The sequence below is a fragment of the Simochromis diagramma genome, unplaced genomic scaffold, assembly GCF_900408965.1.
Source record: "Simochromis diagramma unplaced genomic scaffold, fSimDia1.1 OVJJ01000553.1, whole genome shotgun sequence".
NCBI lineage: Eukaryota > Metazoa > Chordata > Actinopteri > Cichliformes > Cichlidae > Simochromis > Simochromis diagramma.
The window spans coordinates 2,639,585-2,660,905 of record NW_024387095.1 but is presented as its reverse complement, the minus strand read 5'-3'; the positions used below and the strand labels follow the sequence as shown (position 1 = coordinate 2,660,905).

Below are 21,321 nucleotides of genomic sequence, written 5' to 3'. Positions count from 1 at the left end.
CATGGAAACAGTTCAGTGACATGAAGCGAGACGCCAAACAAGTTGGCAGAAGTTGTTGATTTGGCACGGACAGCAGGTCATTTACCAGCTCGTTTATAGAGGAAACGGCAGCCTTACCCACATGCCATGCTTCATTATGCGATTATTATTTCTGTACATCTGACAATCTGTTATGTTATTTTCGCATATCTGACAATGTCCCACAGTTATAAAGATTACAAAAAGCTAGTGCAAGAAATTCTAGTGAAGTTAATATTAAAAAGCTACGGCAGACAAACATCACTGGAAACAAGATATGTTCATGAATTGTGAGCGTGGGAAGCGCCAGCTGGAGGAGTTTGTTTTACACACCTGCTCCAAGTCAGGTTAATTGACTCAACAGAAAAGGTCCAAGCAAGTGGGAGTAGGAAAGGAAAAAGCTATGAAAATTCACTAACATATAGACAAGTATGTGCAGGCTTTTCCTCGAAAATCGAGCGTCTATTGGAGAAGAGATGTGTGCATGACAAATGTGCTGCATGCAGTCACTATTGGTTTTCACACAATGTTAAACAGTGAGTCCTGTGTGTAAGTATCGTCCAGATTTTCTGAAATCTCCTGTTTGTTTGAATAAACAGTATGTGTTGTAATCATCACCGCATGCTTTTGTTTGAGCTGCAGACCCAACTCAAGTGATCTTACAGTTTGCTTGGTAAATTCACGAAAACGGCACCTGTTATTTGTACTCGAAGCTTTTCGCTTATCGCATCAAATCGGCGGTATAGGGGGGAAAAAAAGAAAAAGCAAAGCTGATTCTATAACAGATGTGAAACTGATGAATGTGCGATGCTAATGCAGCATTTAGGAAAACTAGAACCAAGAAATAAATGACAACAAATCTAACAGAGTGTAGAAGATTAGATAATGTTTCTTGCGCTGCATCTGTTGCTTGCTTGTATGAACAAGTCGAGTGAACCTGTCTTTGCCCTGTTTTTTCATTAATCTCCTCCTGTGTGTCAGGAGGAAATGATTCTCTGGGACAAATGAAGCTTTTGAAGTCATTTAGGCAGATAACTGATCCACAGCTCCACTCGAGCTGAATGTGTTTATTTCTATTACCGGTTGGGTGATCTATTAAAACTCTGCTTATTCTCTACTTTACAACAAATTCTCCATTTCTTTGTCACTCTAAATTAAAATGTTGTAATTTAATGAATGCTTCACTGAATATCATAAGAAAAAGAGAGCAAGACAAAAAGCAAACAATTTTTACAGCGACTGCTTCAATTTTCTAGCACCATTAGGCCATTCCTTGCTGTTAATCATAAATTGATGCATTAAGGTGCGTTGAAGAGAAATTGGTTTTAAAATACAGCGACTGAGTGCAAGAATGTGTGGCAGAGTGATTACACTAATAGTATTCCTTTTTGTGCACTGAACAGGGTGACCATCCAAAGCGAGTGTAGTCACTGCTGGCTTTCTCACCGTCCATTTGAAGAAGGTTGTCTTGACATTTTGGCTTAAAAACTTTTCTGTCTTTTGGAAATAAAAGGTTATTTTTAAAAATGGGTTTTGACTCAATTAATCATTTGCACTGTAACGCACCACTCCACAGTTGGAAAGTAAATCTTTTCAGAGGCTTTTTTCTTATGTGCTCAGTCCATTATAATGAAAATTGCAATACAAATTGGTGAAAACAGGGAGAAGCTGTTGCTATTCAGCGTAAAAAGCCAGAAAATGGCATAGGTCAGCATGCAGAGAAAGCAAACTTACATGACCTACAACCTTACATTTGACTCAAAAGAGTCAAGTACACAACTTAATAAATGTCTCAAGCCAGCTAAATTAAGCACAAAATCTGAACAAACTGAGAGGTGTTACAGTTCAGAGATTTTTACACAAGATGTGATCCAATGTGGAACTCTGCACAAATAGAACACCACTTCAGGCACATGTCAATGCTTTTTAAGGTTATAGTATGTCCTTTAAGGCAGTAAAATGACACATGGAAAGGTTTGGTTCTACGTCAGGGTTAGGGCATCATTCTTGGAGGTGAAATAACAACATTATAAAAATGTGCAGTAAAAAGCCACAAAACGGCTTGCAGTGTTATTCATAATACTAGGTTGTGTGGTGATAAAGACACGCTGAACTCTAAACAGATTCTTTCTCAAAAAGCCCATTTTTATGGAGTGAATGTTAAATCTGCTGAAGAAGATGCGTTAAAACTTGGGCATGAGAAAAGTTGGGGAACGAGAGAACAACTTTTGATAGGGGTGTAAAAACAAACTATTCCAAGGAGCCTTGAAACATGCAAACTATATCCAAGTCCCTCCAAAACACCAGATTTGTGCTGACAAAACAGTCACCCATTTCTCTTGTCCTTTTGAGCTTATATAGTTTGTGAGCAATCTCCGCTCAATCATTGTTGACAAAAGCTTAATTTAGCGCATGTGTATATGCATGCAGGATCCACAGGCACCAAAGATAAGCTGACAACCTGAAGGGAAATCCATCTCTGTCGCTGTCACTCGTGAATTATTGCCAAAAACCATGACGCTGTCTTCTTTTAATAATTTCCCAAGAGTCCAATAAAAGTAACTCCATCTCCTTGCCAGATTAATGACGGCAACTGTGGTATCCAGCCAGGAGGAAAAGGAAGACTTTTGCCGCTGTGGGCAGAAAAGTTGTCTCTTTTGACATCTGCTTTTGACAACTACAAGGTCAATGAATAACACAGAGTGCAAAGAGACGTGCAGAGGAATAATGGCTGGGAGCTCTGTATCTGCTGTATGCATGCACACATTGTATCAATACCCCATAAAATAAAAACCTTACTGAGCAAGTATTTTTCAATTTACAAAAAATATAGTCTATTGCTTATTAAAAAAATCATAATTTTCATTCTCCAGGACAGGGAGACAGCAGTAAAGCATTGGAGAGAGATGGACTTCCATTCTTCTTTTTGTTATGGATGCCTTAATGCTATTAATTAAAATCCAAGCAGCATATATAGTGACATACAAATTAATTTCTAACACAGACAGATGTCCAACTTAAAGTGGAAAATTGACCAAATGCAAATCTAAAGATGGCTTTTCTATGCATAGCAATGAGGCCATCTGCAAAAGGAACCCAGTGGAGCAGAGCATGTGTGCACAGTCAGCCTTCCCTATTAGAAAGCAACCCAAAAATGAAAAAAAAAAAGTTTTTTGCTAAAGGAGTGAAGACTTTTTTTTTTTAAACTGTGATCAGTAAAAGCCACGGATCCGTTGGCGGGGGAATTATTAATGCACCATAATTGTATACAAGATAACTGTGCTGACTATGTTTGAATAACTAACAGCTGCATTTAATGGAACATTTAATTGCGCTTAAAGGCTTTTGTAGAATAAGCACTTTGTGACGCTCATACATGCTGTGGACGTGACACATTTCACTATACCCTCCAGGCTTACCTTTTGATTAACTTATTACAAGCCTAGTACTCATTTAGAATTCACTAAACCTAAAACCATATTTAAAAAAATTATTGGTTCATAAGACAAGTATTTTTAATCACAATTTTTAAAAGATCAAGATCTAAATTTTGCTGAAACAGGCATCACCATAACACGATCATTGTAACAAAGTCCCATAGATTTCCGATAAAGATTTGACAACTGAAATGAAAGCCTTTTATATTCTCTGGATGGCAACAATGAACAATACAAATATAATGAGCATGAAAATTAAAAAAAAAACCACACACACACAAAAATGCCCTCTATAATAAAACCTGAAAAAATATATTGGCTAAAAATAATCAACCTACGGTTAAAGCAAACATGGCACATGAAAATATTCCACTCTAGAATTAATAGATAAATCCTGTTAAAATGATCCATTAAGTTGTTATTACTGAATATTTAGATTACTGTCTCCCTCCCACATTGCATTCCTCTTTCTACCGCTTTGCACATAGTTCATGAACTATCAACTTTTTTGAGCTGGTTGGTGAAAAACAATGGTCCAATTTTTTGCTGAATACGAATCTACAAAAAGGGGTTTAAAAGCTAGGAATACCATGACGATAACCTCAGCATAATTTACCATGAACAATTAACTGACCTCAAGCTAAAACTCTGCCAGTGAACCTGACACATCTCCATGCCAACGTCAAGATTGCTCTGCCTATTTCCTTTTGAGTTAACCTACAAGCAAATATAAGTGGGCTACTTAAAATACTTTAGCCAGCAGACAGTCTTGTTGCTACACACCACTCTGCAACCCTCTTCCAGTCTAAGTTTCCACCATTCATTTTTGTGTCTTTCTCCCCTTGACTTTATTGGCTTTAAAAAAAAAAAAAGTCATGTTCTTTGACATGGAAGAGCAGGGTTGTGCTCTCCAATCATAGGCTATACAAGTGGCTGTGAGAACAGAAACATTCTGGCAAATGTGAATTAGTAGAGATGAAATAACAATCCTACTTTGACTAAAGAGGTCCTAAAAGAAGTGTTACTAGTACAGTGCTATGTGGCTACTATAAGCTGCATCTATGCAGAGGTGCTCTTATTTCCACCCGCAGTCCAGTTGGGTATATGTTGGGTTAATTTTGGCTTCTAATTTAGCTTTAGGTATTGATTGAACATGAATGGTTGTCTGTCTTTCTGAGTTGGTCATGTAATAGACTCTAGTTTAACGCTGAAACCTAGCTGGATGAGCGACTGAGAAAAATTGAGTGCTCTGGAAGTCTACTAAAAGAATGAATACCTCTTTTTCCAAAGATAATCTCATATTTAGAGTCTCTAAAATCTCCAACAGGCATTTAACAAAACTGAGATTTGAAATGCTGTTTTTAACTCATTTTATTTTTATCATTCAGTGAGCTTTTTTACCCACACATTTGTTGTGGTACCTCACTTGTTTGTTTGCGTTTTTCCTTTAATTTGTCTCTATAGTCAAGCAAAGCAGGCATTCCCCAGTGACCCCTGAAGGCATCCTCCTCAGCTTCTTCTTACACTCTTGTCTGTAAAATATGTAGGTCTGCTGCTGCCACACACATTCGTTCAGGGGAAACACTGCTGCTTGTAAAGTTAACATTGCTCCCCTCTGAGATGGCACAGTGGCCCAACACACAAGTGAGCCATTTTGACTTTTGGAGCAGGTGAGAGCCAGAGCCAGGATTTGGCATCGTAACTGGACTAAGCACAGCACAGCTGCTTGTTTTCCTCAGTTTTCACAGTGGAAGAAGATAGATGGTGGATCTCACGTCTCCCACTGGAAAGGTTGTGCACACACAGAGTAAAGGACACCTCAATTTCTCCCTCTAGTTCAAATCTGTTTTATTTGGTAGAGCAGCAGTGAAGCTGTTTCACTGCAACCAGATAAACATGATAAGAGAAAAGAAGAAAACAGAGCAAATTCAATAAGATTATTCAATAGGAAGCACATGAAATCAAACAAATCTGACCAACCTCAAAATCAGCTTTCTTTTTTGTTAACATAAAACAACATAAAAGTATAATCAATAAAGGCACTCAAAATGTTACCACAATAAAATGAATATAAACTTTATCACCTTTTGTGACGCTGACCCTGCAAGCATGACAAATGGAAGCTGTTTGATTAGTGTGATACTTTCAAAGTATTATCTAAAATGTGTGAACATCAATATTATCTCTCTATTTCACACTCTCTGACAAGTAAAATGGAAACTTATTGACTGAGAATAATGACTATAAAAGCCTGGGACTAAAATACTAATAATCAGAACACTGAAGGGCACCAATGCTTATTTCTATTATGCTCCATCACAGATATTAAACTGATGCAGTTTCCGATAATAAATATGCTCAAAATCAAAACCAAATGCATAGAACAAATTTACATTTTGTTCTTTTGCAACACCTCGAGTGGAATTAAATTTTTATCTCCAGGTATTTTTTTGCAGCGCTTTATTGATTTAAACACAAACTCACAGTCTCATGTAGATATTTGATGCACTTACATTACTTACACTTTTATTTTAATATTCTGGAAAAATAAATTTTATCCCACCCATATGTTCATACATACGGAGCCCCGCAGGGGACATGGGAGGAAAAAAAAACTTAAGACGGACTTAATTTTTTTTTTATATTTTTATATATTTTTTTATATTTAGATTTTGATTTTATATATATATATATATATATATATATATATATATATATATATATATATATATATATATATAGTTAAAAAAAAACCAGTTTATCCTAACTGGAATGCACTTGATTTTTCACAGACTGACTAAGAAATATTTTCTTTCTGACAACTGACTGACAAGAAATCATTAGAGATACAGTTTTGTCTGATTTAATTGTAGATGAACTGAAGCTAACAAGTTAAATAAAATAGGCTTGATAAAAGGTAATTACGCCACAAGTTGGCTGTTAAGATACCTGTCTTCCCTGAATCAGATTATGAAGTGTCTTGCAAGGCAAGTAAATGGATGATAGCCTGTGTGTTACTAGTGTGAAGCCTTGGCAGGGCAAAACATCACTTAGCCCTTTAACATGTTCCACTGATACAGATGGCTCTGAGGCACATTCATTATTTAAAAATGTGGCTTTATTATTATTATAATACAAGTTAGGAGCATTTTACTGATGAACATTCATCACTGCTGCAAATCTCTCATATGAATAATTCCACAAAACAGCATAAAATGTAACTTAGTGAGCTTGTGTTGTCAGATGTTTGAGCAACAATGGACTTTGAATGGCTGCACTTTCTGCTTGCTGGAGAAAAAAAGTACAAGATGACATTAATGTTTCATGTTTTAAAAAAAATTCATCGCTCATCTCAAAATTGCCTCATTCTCTGCACCTTCAAGAATTGCTGTTCCCTTAATCACCACGGCGTAGTGGATGTGCAAATCCACATTTGCATCTGAGATACGTTTCCGCCTGTTTATTCAGTCTTTGAGGATTTCCATGCATGTTTAAGACCACTTTGTTGCACTGGCTTACACTCTAATGTCAACCAAAGGGGGGGATAAGCTTATAAAGTATAAGCAAGAAAAAAGAGGAAGAGGAAGCAAATAGCATCAGAATGTGATTATTGTGTGGCTTTTGGAATGGGAAAAAAGGCATGGGGGGGGGCAGAGGGGGACCTCTGGTAGCAGAAAGTGCAATTTAATACTCAATGTGCTTTTATGTTCACTAAGGGAAACTAAGCTATGCTTTTTTACTGCAAGTAGTGGAAGAGGGGCCGAGGGAGCGAATTTGACTCTGTGTTGTTTTAGCTCCTCGGGCCTCACCTCTGTTAACCTACAGCACATGAAAAAGAGGAAGCTGGGAGAAGAGATCTCCCAGCTTCCTCTTGACATCTAAAGTCAGATTTCAGCTTTGCCATAATCAGCTTCTTCATCTACAACATATCAAGGAAGGGAACTTATGTTAAAATTTGGTGAAAAACATGGTTAAGAGCCAAAAAGAAGAGCATTTATCTTCCTTTCTGGATAATGGCCATGAAAAAAAAATATCTGTCCATAATGAATTATTCCTCCATGCTCACGATGACAAAGTACTTTGTCTTTTTTCATTTGGTTTTCTTTATCATTGCATTAAAACAGCCTCAAACTTTGGAAGCCCTGTGCTCTGAAATTGTTGCTCAGCAGCAGTTATCTGCTAATCTTCAGATGCTCAAACTTTATTTGTGCGCTCCTTAACTTGGACAAACTGAGTGTAATGGCTGAACAGCTAAGGCAGGCACAGCAGATTGGGTCAAGCAATCCTTATCACTTCTCCTTCCTGTCAGTGATATTCCCCTCACAAGCTTAGTTTAATGAATCTTCAATGTGGACGAGCTGGCGCAGCAAATAAAAGGTAAGTAGGATGACTATTGCAACTTTTCCTGTGTACTTGGATCCTGGGCTAAAAGGCCCTCTAAATAAGGCTTTTCTGTCCTCGTCTCATCTCTTCTACTCACCCGCATATGACACCTTAACTCGTACCGCAAAATGTTTGACAAATGACGGCAGCTCTCAAAGGAAATTACTGAAATGGAAGGGCTGATTCATCACACTATGTAACAGCAGAGCCATTTTTTTTCTTTTTTGCACTCCTATCTCATTTTTCCCGTCTTTGATTATTTTCCAGAGCTGCTTCGCTCAGTCCTACAGGCCTTCAGGCCAAGCGTTTCCACCATTTAAATATGTTATCTCTTAAAACCAGGGGACCAATGCTCTTCTTAAAGGCAGCTTTGTTTTGGCATTCGTCTTCATTTGGGTGAGGTAAAAATCCATGTTTGAAATTAAAGGCTGGTGATGCTGTGAATATTTTACATCAGTCACCTGAAAATGCCTCACAAACAAACGTACCTTAGAGGGCTTTTTCTCTATTCATCTCAATCAGAGGGGTTTTTAGCAGCACTTTGGTTCAGTGGTGGCTGCCAAATCAGCTCAACGTCCTCTTGCCAATTCACTTTAGAGAATGTACAGTTTTATCTCTGATGGACTGCATAGTGGGGCATCACTAAGGACAAGTCAATGAAGAATAGGCTGCATCTGAGGGGAAAAAAAGCAGGCAGTTTGGCTTTTTTTTTTCTTTGTTACTGCAGCTACACAAGGAAACAGACCGGACAGTCAAGTTCTATTTTTTTTTTTTCAAAGTGAACAAAGCTCTGACCATGTTTGCTCAAACCTGTTTAATATTAGTTTATAGATGCTGTTTATTTGTGATTTGGATGGTATTCAGTTTTCAATGTAGGAATTTAGATAATAATTTGATGTTTAATATGAAAAATTTCAGCAATTTCAACTGGGGCACAATACATCTTGCTCACGCTCAGCAGTGATCATTACGCTTCCGTTCACCTCATTGTTGTGCTAATTAGCAACTTTGTCTTCCAGAATTATCTCTTTCATACTCAGTGAAAAATCTATAGCTGATGTAGCTTCTGCTCTCTCTTTCTCTCTCACAGCAGCTGCACCCACACAGAGGCTGTGAACTGTTTGAGAGAACAAAGTAAGACAACTTCTGTTGCTTCTTTCTCTCTCAGTGATAACTTTCAATGTAAAGACACAGCACAACCATTAACATTTGTATATGGTGATCTTTTCAGACATGTCACAGTTATAAAATCACCCATCCACCAAGGGTTTTTATTCACACTAACTACATGCTTATCCATTTCACCTAACATTCCTTTTATAAGAGGGTTAATAATGGTTTGGTTTTTCCTACAAACACTGTTGCCTCATTTAGCAATGTATGTGGATGACTTCATAACTTTGTGAGGTTACAGTTAAAAAAGAAAAACTTGGACACATAATTACTACTTATTTCTTCGAACAGGCCCTGTTTACCCTGTCTAGTAATTTTGGATTGTTCATGCTTGGCTTCTTCAAAAAGGGCTGTCTTTATCATAATAGATTATTTCAGTAGGTAAAAAAGTGGGCTACAATGATTCAGATTCCACCACAATCGGTTCATAAATTTTCTTAAAAAAAGGCAGTTTAATACAAAATACTGTGAAGTGACATCGTTTTTTATATGTTGCAGTCTGGCAGTCCTTTCCATTGAAGACATGGACATAGTTAAATTATCACATAATTACCACCTGCACATTCTGTAAATCTTTTTTCCTACTGATCCCTAACATGTGTCCATGCTGTAAATGCCAATAAAGTTGTGGTCAGAGGACGTTAGTATCTAAAAAGCTCTTATGAAGGCAAACGACCACAGATAGGGTAACACTTTCTAAGATTATGAAATTTATTATTAATTACCAAACAAATATGCTAGTACTAACTCTGGAACCTTCAGTGTGTAGGGTTGGGGAACTCCAGGCCTCAAGTGCTGGTGTCCTGCAGGTTTTAGATCTCACCCTGGGACAACACACCTGAATCAAACGATTAGTTCATTACTAGGCCTCTGGAGAACTTCAAGACATGTTGAAGAAGTTATTTAGCCGTTTAAATCAGCTGTGTTGATTCAAAGACACATCCAAAACCTGCAAGACACCAGCTCTCACTTCGGTCTTAGACAGTAGTTACAAAGACACCAATCTGGACACATCACAACCCAATATTGTGCCAAAATGTGTAATGGACACACATGCAGAAGCTGCATTACCATAAAATAGTTAAAGGCAAGTGAACAAAAAAACCTATAGGATACATTTCAGTCATTTCACATTCAGCCCTTAATCGTCAGAAATGATGTATGTAAATGTGTTAATAATGTCTGTTTAAATGCTTTTCTGCTGTTACTGCAGCTTCTGCATGTGTCTTTTCACGCTTTGGAGGAGTGAAGTGTGACATAGATATGGTGAACAGGCGTGTCTTTTACATGTTTAGTCGTGATACTGGGTTGCACATCAGGCTTGTATGTATTCTTAAATTAAACAGAATTTTTCTAACAACTACATTTCCACATGTTTTCGTAAAACTGGTACTTTTTCAGTAGGTTTGTAATGCGCTCTTATATTTTATGACACCACAATCAGATCCATTTACTGATGAATATGCTTTTGTAAAGTTACCTTGCAATAGTTTTTACTATTTATTTTGATTCACATATTTTACTGTGTACTAATTCTCAATTTGGCGTCGTTCCTTATATGTGCTCTGTTATCTAATGTGATCTCATTTTAAATAATATCAGGTAACTTTACATTGCCTCCTCATTTTCAGCTCAACACATCTTCAAAACATTCAAGACATGCTCTCACATAAAGCTTGTTTCTTAGTCAGTGGCACTGCAGGAAAACATCAAAGATCTATAAGCGGCAAACATTGATTTGTTAGTCAGGTCAGGTATCTCTGTTTTTTAGCAGATCCAATCTCAAAACTATCACTGCAGAAGCAGGTGTAATCACATGACAAACAGAATGAAGAAGCTGACCGTGTCTCAGACTGGTGTTTTTACACATTGTTATTGTTACCCACATTCTTAGATGTTAATCTGTGGTTTACCAAAGGTAGGCGTAAACACATTAAAGCCACGTGAAGTAACAGATTCCTCTGAAAACAGAGAATTTTAAGTGAAGGACAAACCCAGCCTATTCAATTCATTCTGCTTGATAACAACTGACAGAGTGATGTATGAACACACCCTGGAGCTATTAAGCTGTAAAAGATGTAGGTTGATAAGCCTACATAAGCCTATCTAGATATGCTCAGAATGCCGCCTCATATGTAAGCTTGTGAATACACACATTAAAGTGAGAAGGGAAGTAAACAGTATTGCTCGCTTCATGTCTTCTCTTGGTTGCTCATTGAATGTGCATGTTTACTCAAATGTCACATCAAAGCCAACACAACAATGCAATACTTGCAAGGAAACTGATATTTTTTTCTAATTTCTCAGCTAAATAATATTAAGAAGATTATTCAGTTTATCAGCTTTCAAACATTATAGTTTCTTTTAATAAAATAAATATTGTGTTTGATGTTTCAGAGTTATTTTTTTCTACAAGCAACTTTTTAAATACCATAGACTATATATAAAAGATGTAATCACATAACACAACATTCAGTGCTACAGATGCCACATTGGCTTTGTGGAGCCCAATATAACATGTTTGGATGAGAAGGTGGAGTGCTGAGTTCTCAGCTAGCACCACCTAGCTTAGTAAACAAGTTGCCTATAAATGTGTATGGGTGTATTACAGACTTGTACAGAGTGATAATAAGTAACATATGAAAATAGTAGAAGTTTGAAGACCAAAACTTGAGTATTAAAAATGCCTATATCCAGAAGCTACAGCTACATGCGTCAGTAATTAGCTACCATTATAAATATGAGGCAAACTACCATTTTTTTATACCAATTTTTCAATTCAATTCAATTTTATTTATATAGCGCCAAATCACAACAACAGTCGCCTCAAGGTGCTTTATATTGTAAGGTAGACCCTACAATAATACATACAGAGAAAAACCCACCAATCATATGACCCACTATGAGCTTTGGCGACAGTGAGAAGGAAAAACTCCCTTTTAACAGGAAGAAACTTCCAGCAGAACCAGGCTCAGGGAGGGGCGGGGCCACCTGCTGTGACCAGTTGGGGTGAGAGAAGGAAGAGAGGATCTCAAATTAGGGTTATAAACTTTAACAGACTGTAAACATTTTTTTCGTCTTGTAAAGCCATTTTAATATGGACCTCCATGGGGATTGACTCACTTTTGAAAGTAGCCTCAAGTGATTATTTAAGGAATTACAGTATTTGAATCTTTATAGTGGCTTCATTTTCAGCCCCAGGTTGTTGGGTTTTTAATTACATTTTTACAAGCCATTCAAGATTTAACATGTATTATCATTGGTGTGACACAGGGTTGTAGGAATAGTCTCCTACGTTACTAAATAAAAAATAAAATCTTTTATAAGAATTAAAGATTATTCTTTAATTATTTGACGACGGTGGTAAGCCAATATAATTTGTGCTTGGCTCACAATCACAAAAAATGAATACTTTAAGGAAAAAAAGGTAAATGGAAAAAAAAAGTATCTAAAATATTCTGGTACAATTGTGCCTTCTATAGAGAAGACGAAAAATAAATATATTAAATACACTCAACCTGACATAATAGAGCACGTCTATTATGGCTTATATATAGTAATTATACTTATAAGCCCTGAGAAAGCTTATGTTAGTATAAAAAATAATAATTATAAAATGAATTCCATAAAATAAAATGAAAGCTTGGCAACCACTGTTATGATACACATTTTGCCCAACAGTTTTGTAAGTAAAACTATTAAGCAATAAAGAGGTTGCCTCACTAATGGCTGCCGGTGGATTTTTGGCTAGAACATTAGGTAAGGTCTTAAGTGCATTTAGTCCTAATGGTTCATTAATTAAAAATGGTAAGAAAAATAGCTGTCATTTAACACGGAGGTTCCCTGTCCTTACATAGTTCTAATCCCCTCAACTAAGGGCTTAAAAATATTTTAATATTTCTATTTTGCATTTGAAGCAGTGCACAGTTGCTCATCAAGGTCCTTTCACAGACTGTAAACTGCATAAAGTAAGTGGTAGTAAGTGGTTAGGACTTGGCAAGTACTGACCACTGGATGGGCTTTTCTTGATTTAGTCCAATAGCTACTCTCTAAAGGGAGAGCAAGAATAATTATGCTTGCAACATCATGAGTACACACACAGCCACATCAGTGACGCTATCTTTTAATAAGAAAGTAACGTTTGGAAATAAAAACCTTTTTTGTAATAATGTGTATTATTAAAGAAAACATATACAGCATTTAATGGGGCACTTGGACTCCCTTTATAGTTCACCTGAATGAATAAATGTAAAAAGGTAACAATCCCACGATGACCTCTTATCAATTTGTGTACTATTCAACCAGTGGAAAGCATATCAATGGGCTCTTAATATGCAGGTACAAATATAGTTGTTGAACGTGTGCATACTAAATAAATTTGGAGAATAAAATAAAACAATAAAAAAAGCAAAAGCAATCACTGATTGTTGACACAAGCTCCACTTGTTAAAATTAGCCAAATCTGCTGATTGTATGGTTACCACTGAAATACACCATACTGGCTGTGATTGAATTAATTCTTTAGTGAGGGGGCTAATCAAGACCACTTTGCTATGTTTTGAAAAATACAATAATTATGTTTATCCAGTGAAGCAGCATCCAAGCAAATTGGAACAATGACTCAATGAAATGGCTGCGTTCATAGATGGAATGCTATAACAATAGGAGCCATTTAAACGATTGGCAAATAATGCAATTCCGTTATTATGTGTGACTCAAGCCCAAAGAGAAGCTGACTTTACCTTGATGGCGGTGGAGGCGATCTGGATGTGGTGCAGCTTGTGCAGGGTGCTCTCCCTGTCAATGAAGTAGGAGGCGGCCAGCTGGTGCAGAGCTTCCAGCGTCACAGCTGTGCCATTTGATTCACTCGCTTCTGATGTTCGACTCAACTTTCGCTTGTCCACAAATATCATTAATGACTCTTCCCCTGCAAAAACGCAGACGCAGTGACACATACAGATTGATTATTTATGACTCCTCCGTGCGAACATCATCATACTCTTTACATTAAACTCATAAAGATGGAAACCTGCTAAGAGAACAAACAGCCCTTGTTACTACACCCTAATTTAGTGATGACTCTATTGCTGTATTGCACAAATTGAGATTTGTAGAAGTCTTATTATTTATTATTTTTTCAGATAAAAGCTACATAAGTTTTCCATACAATAACCCCATAAGCACAGGTGCCCAATTGATCCTGCTAAAAAAATTCCTCACCATTGCGCTGATCTAAAAGTGGTGGGAATGTGCCAGGAAACAAACAAACAGGGGAAATTAAGAAGACTGCGATGCAATAAAAACTGGACATAGGCACTGAAGGACGTGCAGTTCAAAAATCAGCATTGCAAATTTTTTTGTACAGAGGTTGCAAAACACAATACTTTTTGTTAGCCAGCATAACTTTATATATTACAATATTTTTACAGAGCACTACTAGCACAGGCTAAAGGTAATGCTGCGTGTTATCTTTGGCGTGCAGCTGTATTTTCTTTCCTTTTGTTTGCAACCAATAATGTGCAAGATTGTCTCTCCAATCTATTTGAATACTGTTGGTATTCAGAGTTTATGCACAAGAGACAAAAGATGAAAAGAGCCAAACAGAGCAGCTGGGAGGTGATTGAACACCAGATAGCTGGGGGCTTTGCTGCACATTACAGCACTCAGGCTAACTTAGATCTATTGTTATGGAAACAGATGATCTACTGACAGTTTCAAAGACAGATTTTACATGTTGAGTCAGAAAATCTGCGTTTAAAAAACATACAAATGATTCCACATTCTTGGCCAAAATTAACTTAAATATTTAGAGTAGTTGAACGAGTGCAAAACAAAAAGCTTTTGAGCATTAAACATGTTTAACTGACAGACTCCCTGCTGCTAGAGGTTTACTCTTATTCTGAAGATTACCCTTGATGGCAATTTACTTATTTGATAGACTAAAGTCAAAAGCAACAAGAATAGGCAGACAGAGACACTGTGCCTGCATATGTACTTGGTTCTTTTCAATAGAATAGTAGTTGGAACACAAGTTACAGCAATTAAACTGTGAAACTAAATAAAAAAATGAAAGTCCCTTTAGCATTTTTTATTTGGGTTTTGAAGTAGAGAAGAGAATTTTAAAGATGAAAGGGAACTGAAAACGCTCCAAAGTCTCAACAGACAAGCAAAACATGAGGCTTTTTTTCCCACTCTGTCAAATTCACTCTGGGTCTCAAGCTGAAATACTTGTAAAGATCCTGAAAAAGTTTCTTTAACACTCTGTGGTCCAAGTCGTCACCAGTGGTGACTGGGCTAAGATTAGTGTTAGGGTAGGGACAGAGTTATGGTTGACACCTGTGATGACTTCGACATCAGAGGGTTAAAATTTCTTGTTGTGTAAAAAAGGCTGTGTTCATCTGGCTTCCTAAAACATCACCTTGTTATTCACGTTTTAAGGCAAGTCAGTAAAAGCAAAGATAACCACAAGCTGTGTTCTTTATTTACCTCCCAGTGTAGCAGAGAGCAGGAAGTGGGTCCCGTATTTCCTGATAATGTTGTCTGTGATGGCGCTAAGACTGGGCCTCCTGCCCAGCTGCCTAATGGTCTGGAGGAACTCGGGGTCCAGAGGCAAGGAAAAGCCATTGTTCTCTTGTCTCTCCAGGGCCAAGCTGTTCACCTTCCATCGGCCAAACTCCCTGCAATTTCACACAAACACATGCTCGCTGTAAGCAAAGGAAAATAACAACATGAATGTTGCATTCAAGCTCGCTTGAAAACAGTCCAGCTGAAGCCAAATGTTATATGGACTCCTCCATAATAAGGTCTTAATTAGTCTTTCCTTTGCCTTCAATATGTGAGAAGAATCTCTGTTTTGGCTGTTTTGGGACATTTCCTCTAGACACACAATGCAAAGACAGACATAATGCAAAGACTAAATCCACCACATTGATCTGAACAGTAGTTGCAAAGAAGTGAAAATAGGGTCCCTTGCCGTTTTAAAGCAGGCAGGACACAGCTTACTCCTCACAATGAGGCCCATATTCAGAACTGTTCCTTGCTGGGCATAAAATGTGATGTATGCATAACCTCTAAGTGAATCATGTGTGCCACTCTTTAAAAGATGAATGATCTCATGCTGTTCCTACCTCCGGCTCACAGAATTGCTTTGCACCATGGTGTAAAAAATATTGTGTTTTTCCACCAATTTTAAATAATAGAGCAATCTTTTCACATCTCCAGTCACTGTTTGAGGAGCTGTGGCTGGACAGTCTGTAATCATGCGTGGAGTCTTGCTGCTTTTAGGACCTCTTTTGGAGAGAACAGGCTTCATCTGTAGCCGATTGATATTCAGCCTCGCCTTGGAGTATGCCAGCTGCCTTTATCTACCAAGTGCAGACTGAGTGCTGCGGCTTGATGCATAGATTAGTGCTATTCAAATACAGCTGGTAATAAATAAGGTTCTTCCCACAAACTAGCAGGGGAGAAATCTAAGACCTTTCAGTCATATTGGGTAGTTGACTTGGCTTTTGGGAAATTTGCTCGAGGCGTTAGGGTAAAATATAACCTGTTATATCAAAGAATGGCTGCAACACAAGCATAACATGTCTTCTCAAAGATGTATTACAAAATCAAATGAACTTTAACCTTCTGAGATCTGATTTCTCCATTTGCAACAAGCCCAACCTAAACCCTTGCTTTAATTGTAGGCAATCACAATATGAATATATTGTTTTATTGAATATATCTCCAAAGTGTTAGCAATCAGGGAACAAAAACATTAAATGTTCTCACTGGAAGACATCAAAAACTATCTAAATGTTTCCAGATAGGTCTTTTTTACCTTTTTCCAAAACATATGTTTAGGGATAAGTTTATTACTTACGAGGAGTTGATTAAAGTAAATCAAGTTCTGGGAAATAATTTTAAAACAATGAACCTTTATTGCTTGTCCTTCTTTTACGCATAAACTGTTACAATTGTTATTACTCATAATGTCCAAAGTTTCAAAAAGTAAGTCAGCATAGGCTTTGCGAGGCAAAAGTCCAGGCTTCAGACATGTTTTCTGTTACACACCATCGGTTCAAAAAACTGAGCATTTTGTTTTTGTTTTCATTTTAAATTTGAACTTTTAAATTCACTGCAGAGCCTGGTCAACTTTTACACCTATAAATATGTATGTATAGATATATATTACATGAAACCCAGACAGATCATCTAAGATTTAAATCGTCAACAAATATTACCAGAAATACCAGAATGATGAGAAAAAGCTAACTATTTATTTTCATTTGCTGCTGTTACTCAGCAGAGAATACAGAAAAACATCTCTACAGTATTTAATTGTTTCCAACATTATCCCTTTTTTAAATTGATTGTGTAATGGTTCACTGTGCAAGATGCTCTAACACAGCAGCACCTCATGTCAGTTCTTTCGCATTATATATTATTTTAAATTACAATTTCCACAAAACCTTAACCACTGAAAAAGTGCCCACCAGTTTCCATGCTTACCTTCAATTAAGTGGGGACCATAATTGCATACTATATTGCATTTTAAGTCTTTATCAATATGACAATATCCGAAAACCTAAATGCTCTAGGTCACCAGACTAATATACCACTGTCATTAAACAAACACTCATAAACTCCAGAAGATTTTTAATTAGTAAATGAACAAATAAGTATATGAATAAACAAACAAACAAATAAATGCAGTCTACCAGTGGTGACCTAACTTATTAAGCTTCATATTGTTTTACTACTATTCTGAGATGCAGAAGCCTTATTTATTGCCCACAATATTAAAGCCAATGTTGAGATGTAGGTCATCTACTGCAGTCTTTTTTTGTTACAAAATCTACTTTATATGTTTCCCTAACTGTCATTTTCACAAATGTGTCCATGCCCTGGTTTGTGTGTTGATTAGATCCAATATTCACAAAACTGTATATGCACTTAATAACAAAATAATGTACTTCGATATTATACCTGTTCACTGATCTGCACACTGTTGATTTTCACACCTTTTTAATTTTGATTTTTAACTTTATTTTATACTTGTATCTGGTCGGAAATTGCACAGCGTTAAGCATTTCACTGCATGTTGTACTCTGTATGATTGTGTATGTGGCAAATAAAAGTTGAATTTGAGATTTGAATATTCCTGAAAACTGAAAATAATATTCCTGTATTCCTTTATCATTTTCTTCTTTCAGGCACATAAAACACAAACATATGGTCAGTGTAGTTATTTTTTTACTCAGCTCTGCTGGGATTAGCTGATTGTCGTCTTTGTAGCTTGCCAGTACGTGTGTTGCCAACAGGAAAGTTGTAGCGTGCCCTCTGATTAGTAAACTATGCACCGCTCACATGGTTGAAGGTTGAAGGATGTTTCTCCCATCTCTTCCTTATCTGCCTTTATAAATGTGGATACTGACAGAATGACAAATAGCTAATAATAAATGATAATACTGACCCGCTGATAAATCTGTCGGGCTCTAGTGCCTATTCTTTGTAGGTCTCTGTTGAAGGTTAAATAGCATTCTGTTGTTATACACTGCTTTGCAAGGTATTTCTTTCAGGAAGATGTAATCTGTGTTGTAACTGAAGCTTTAGTATCTTTCAGAGGATTTCACAAGAGATAAAAGATAACAGGATAATACTGACAACTTCCACATGCCTGAGCTACCATCTTATGTGATATATATAAGAAGTAATCTATCAACCATTCAAAAAACTATTTTTGCTGTAGATTTCTTCACAGCTTGAAATGTCTTTACAAAGAACCCAGTGAAAACTGGGATTTATCACCTCCCTCTCAAGTACTCGAGTACATACTCCCTACATTCCACAGACACACGCCAGCTTCAAAATGCAAAGATAAATGCACGTGCATTCACACACCCTGCAGCTTCAAACATCTGAACAAAGCTGCCCTTGCTGCAACAACTTTGCTATCGCCCAGAACATTGCATAGTCCCCATGGGTGCGGGCTTGCTGCCAATCAATTTTCCACCAATAACAATGACCCCCTGAGAAAAATACAAAACAGAAAACAGCTCATTAAGTCCTGTTTCATGTCGGTGTTTCTCTATAACGAGCGGCCATTAGTGTTTCTTTCCATCCGCTGGGGCCATCTGAAGGAGGGAGCAATGAAGAGAGAAAGAAGGAGAGCGGTGCTGTGATCGGCACACTGCCTCGCTATCCTGCTCGCTGATGGACACTTTCGAACGGTGTCACAGCTAAGCTGCAGAATAACAGTGTCTGCACACACATGCACACGTTTGTTGACAAAGACTGCAAATCAATCTCACCGTTTTGCACGTAGACGCACAACGAGATCTTGCATTTCATGGAAGAGTGCAAGTTTATTTCACCCCTTACTCTTCTCAGTGAGACTGGAGTTGAGTAACTGGAATACCCTATCACACACACACAAACACACACACACACACATAATAGGTAGGCTTATTTTACCCACAGCTCTGTGCAGCAGGGGCTTCCTGCGCTTCTACCTGTCACACCCCCCTCTGAGCAAGCTGGAGTGCTGTGTGAACCAATAGGTGGAGAGCGACACAGGTCATGATCAGAGCCATCACCAGATGTCTCAGATACATCACTCAGTATGGACTGCCTGAGGGTGTCTTAGTGTCCAATATAACAAACCACAGAATGAAGCGAGCGTGCTGATACAGTTGAAATATGGCAATAAGCAAAGCAATGCACACTTCAGTCGGTTCACTATGTCATTGAGCACACCAAGGGAGTGTCTGCTTCTTCTGATCTTCCCCCAAGGTATGTTAATGTGGGAATTACTGCAAGGAAATTAAATATTTTAAAATATTCATTAAAAAATATGCAGTTTAAAAACATGAAAGTGTACTTTGTTGTGAATCAGTTTAAAGCAGCAGTAGGATTGGAGGATTTTCCTTTTTTTCAATCTCTTTGTTGTTTTAATCAATCTGAAAATTACTGGCCCTCAAGATATCTATCTGTCCTTTTCAGGTGCCAAAAATGCTACATCTATATATGAAATGTATATGTATATATAATCACACCATCTGCTTCAGATTTTAAGCTGCAGTATCAGGAGACAGTCTATGTTTAGAAATATTTCTTAAAAATAGTAAAATGTTAATTTTATTCTTAGATTTTTAAGGTTTTACTGATTCTTTTAAGTGAATTAAAATGCATTTAAGTCATTTTTGGCTTCAGGTTTCATTCTGTATTTGTCGTGTAAATCTCAAGCAAGGTGGTGCAATGTTAGCACAATCACCTCACAGCAAGAAAGTTCTGGGTTTAAACCTGCTGATGTTCTACTTGTGCCTAGGTGCAGATGTGAGATAAGCAAAGCTCTAAGTAGCCAGTAGTAGAGTAGTAGATGAGAGAAGAACCATATTACTGCCAGGCCGTTTCTAAGTGTATGACTGAAGAAGATGTAGAAACAACAACATACACACAAGTTTTTCTTTTTATATTAAGGTACAAATTTGTTCCCAGAGATTCTGGTCTTTGTAAAAACCAGTACAGCCTCTTTAGAATAAAACTGTAGTAAAAGGCACGTCCCTAAAGACAGGTAGAAAAGACTACATCATTTAAAAATGTATTACGTTAAGGATTCAGACCTCGAGTCAAAATCCTCATACACATTTTATTTAAAAAAAAATGCATAAGAAATATATCATGGTGATGGTACATCAGTAATCATACAAAACCAAGTCGGAATAATTTCAAATGGACCTGCACATCAGCTGATGTTGATTAATTAGGCTGAACGTGTCTTTGGCTCATTTACAAACTGCAACACAGTCACACTTGATCAACATTGTGTGAATGCATCATGTAATTGATTAATAACACAAACCTCTGCCCTTGATCTGTATACAGTACTGAGACTAATGACACTTGAATCTGAACCACTGCCATTTACGCACATGTGCACATTTTGCAAAAACAGATTTATTATACAGGGGTTTTTTTCTCCTTTGGCTGTTTGTTTTTATAATATAATTTATTTAAAATTATTCTGTGTCTGTAAGTTAGGTTGGCATGAATAATCCTCACAGCTTCTACGGGTCTACGGCTCTTTTGGTGTCTCTTTCAAGTTAATTCTAGTGAGCTATAGTGCATTTTCATTTCCACCCACCAGAAGAACAATTAAATGTCACAAAGAAAGAAAAATAAGCTTGACTTGTCTTTGCAGGTGTTCTGCTTGTATTCGTACACTCTTTCCGGCAGCGAGGCAATTACTGTTAAAGACAGTTTTCCTCCATCTCTCATTTCTTTGCTGTTTTACTCAGATACTCTGTAATGACTTTACAGCAGTTAG

At 37.1% G+C, this 21,321-nt stretch overlaps 1 protein-coding gene across 1 annotated transcript in view; it reads right to left on the bottom strand.

The window, feature by feature from the left end:
- Window positions 1-21,321, bottom strand: part of brinp3a.1 (bone morphogenetic protein/retinoic acid inducible neural-specific 3a, tandem duplicate 1) — a 60,468-nt gene that overhangs the window by 19,085 nt on the left and 20,062 nt on the right. Inside the window, exons 4-5 of the mRNA XM_040046373.1 lie at window positions 15,498-15,688; window positions 13,754-13,938 (exon numbers count right to left, since the gene is read on the bottom strand). Of these exons, the coding sequence (XP_039902307.1) occupies window positions 13,754-13,938; window positions 15,498-15,688 (376 nt within the window). The remainder of the gene's footprint in view (window positions 1-13,753; window positions 13,939-15,497; window positions 15,689-21,321) is intronic.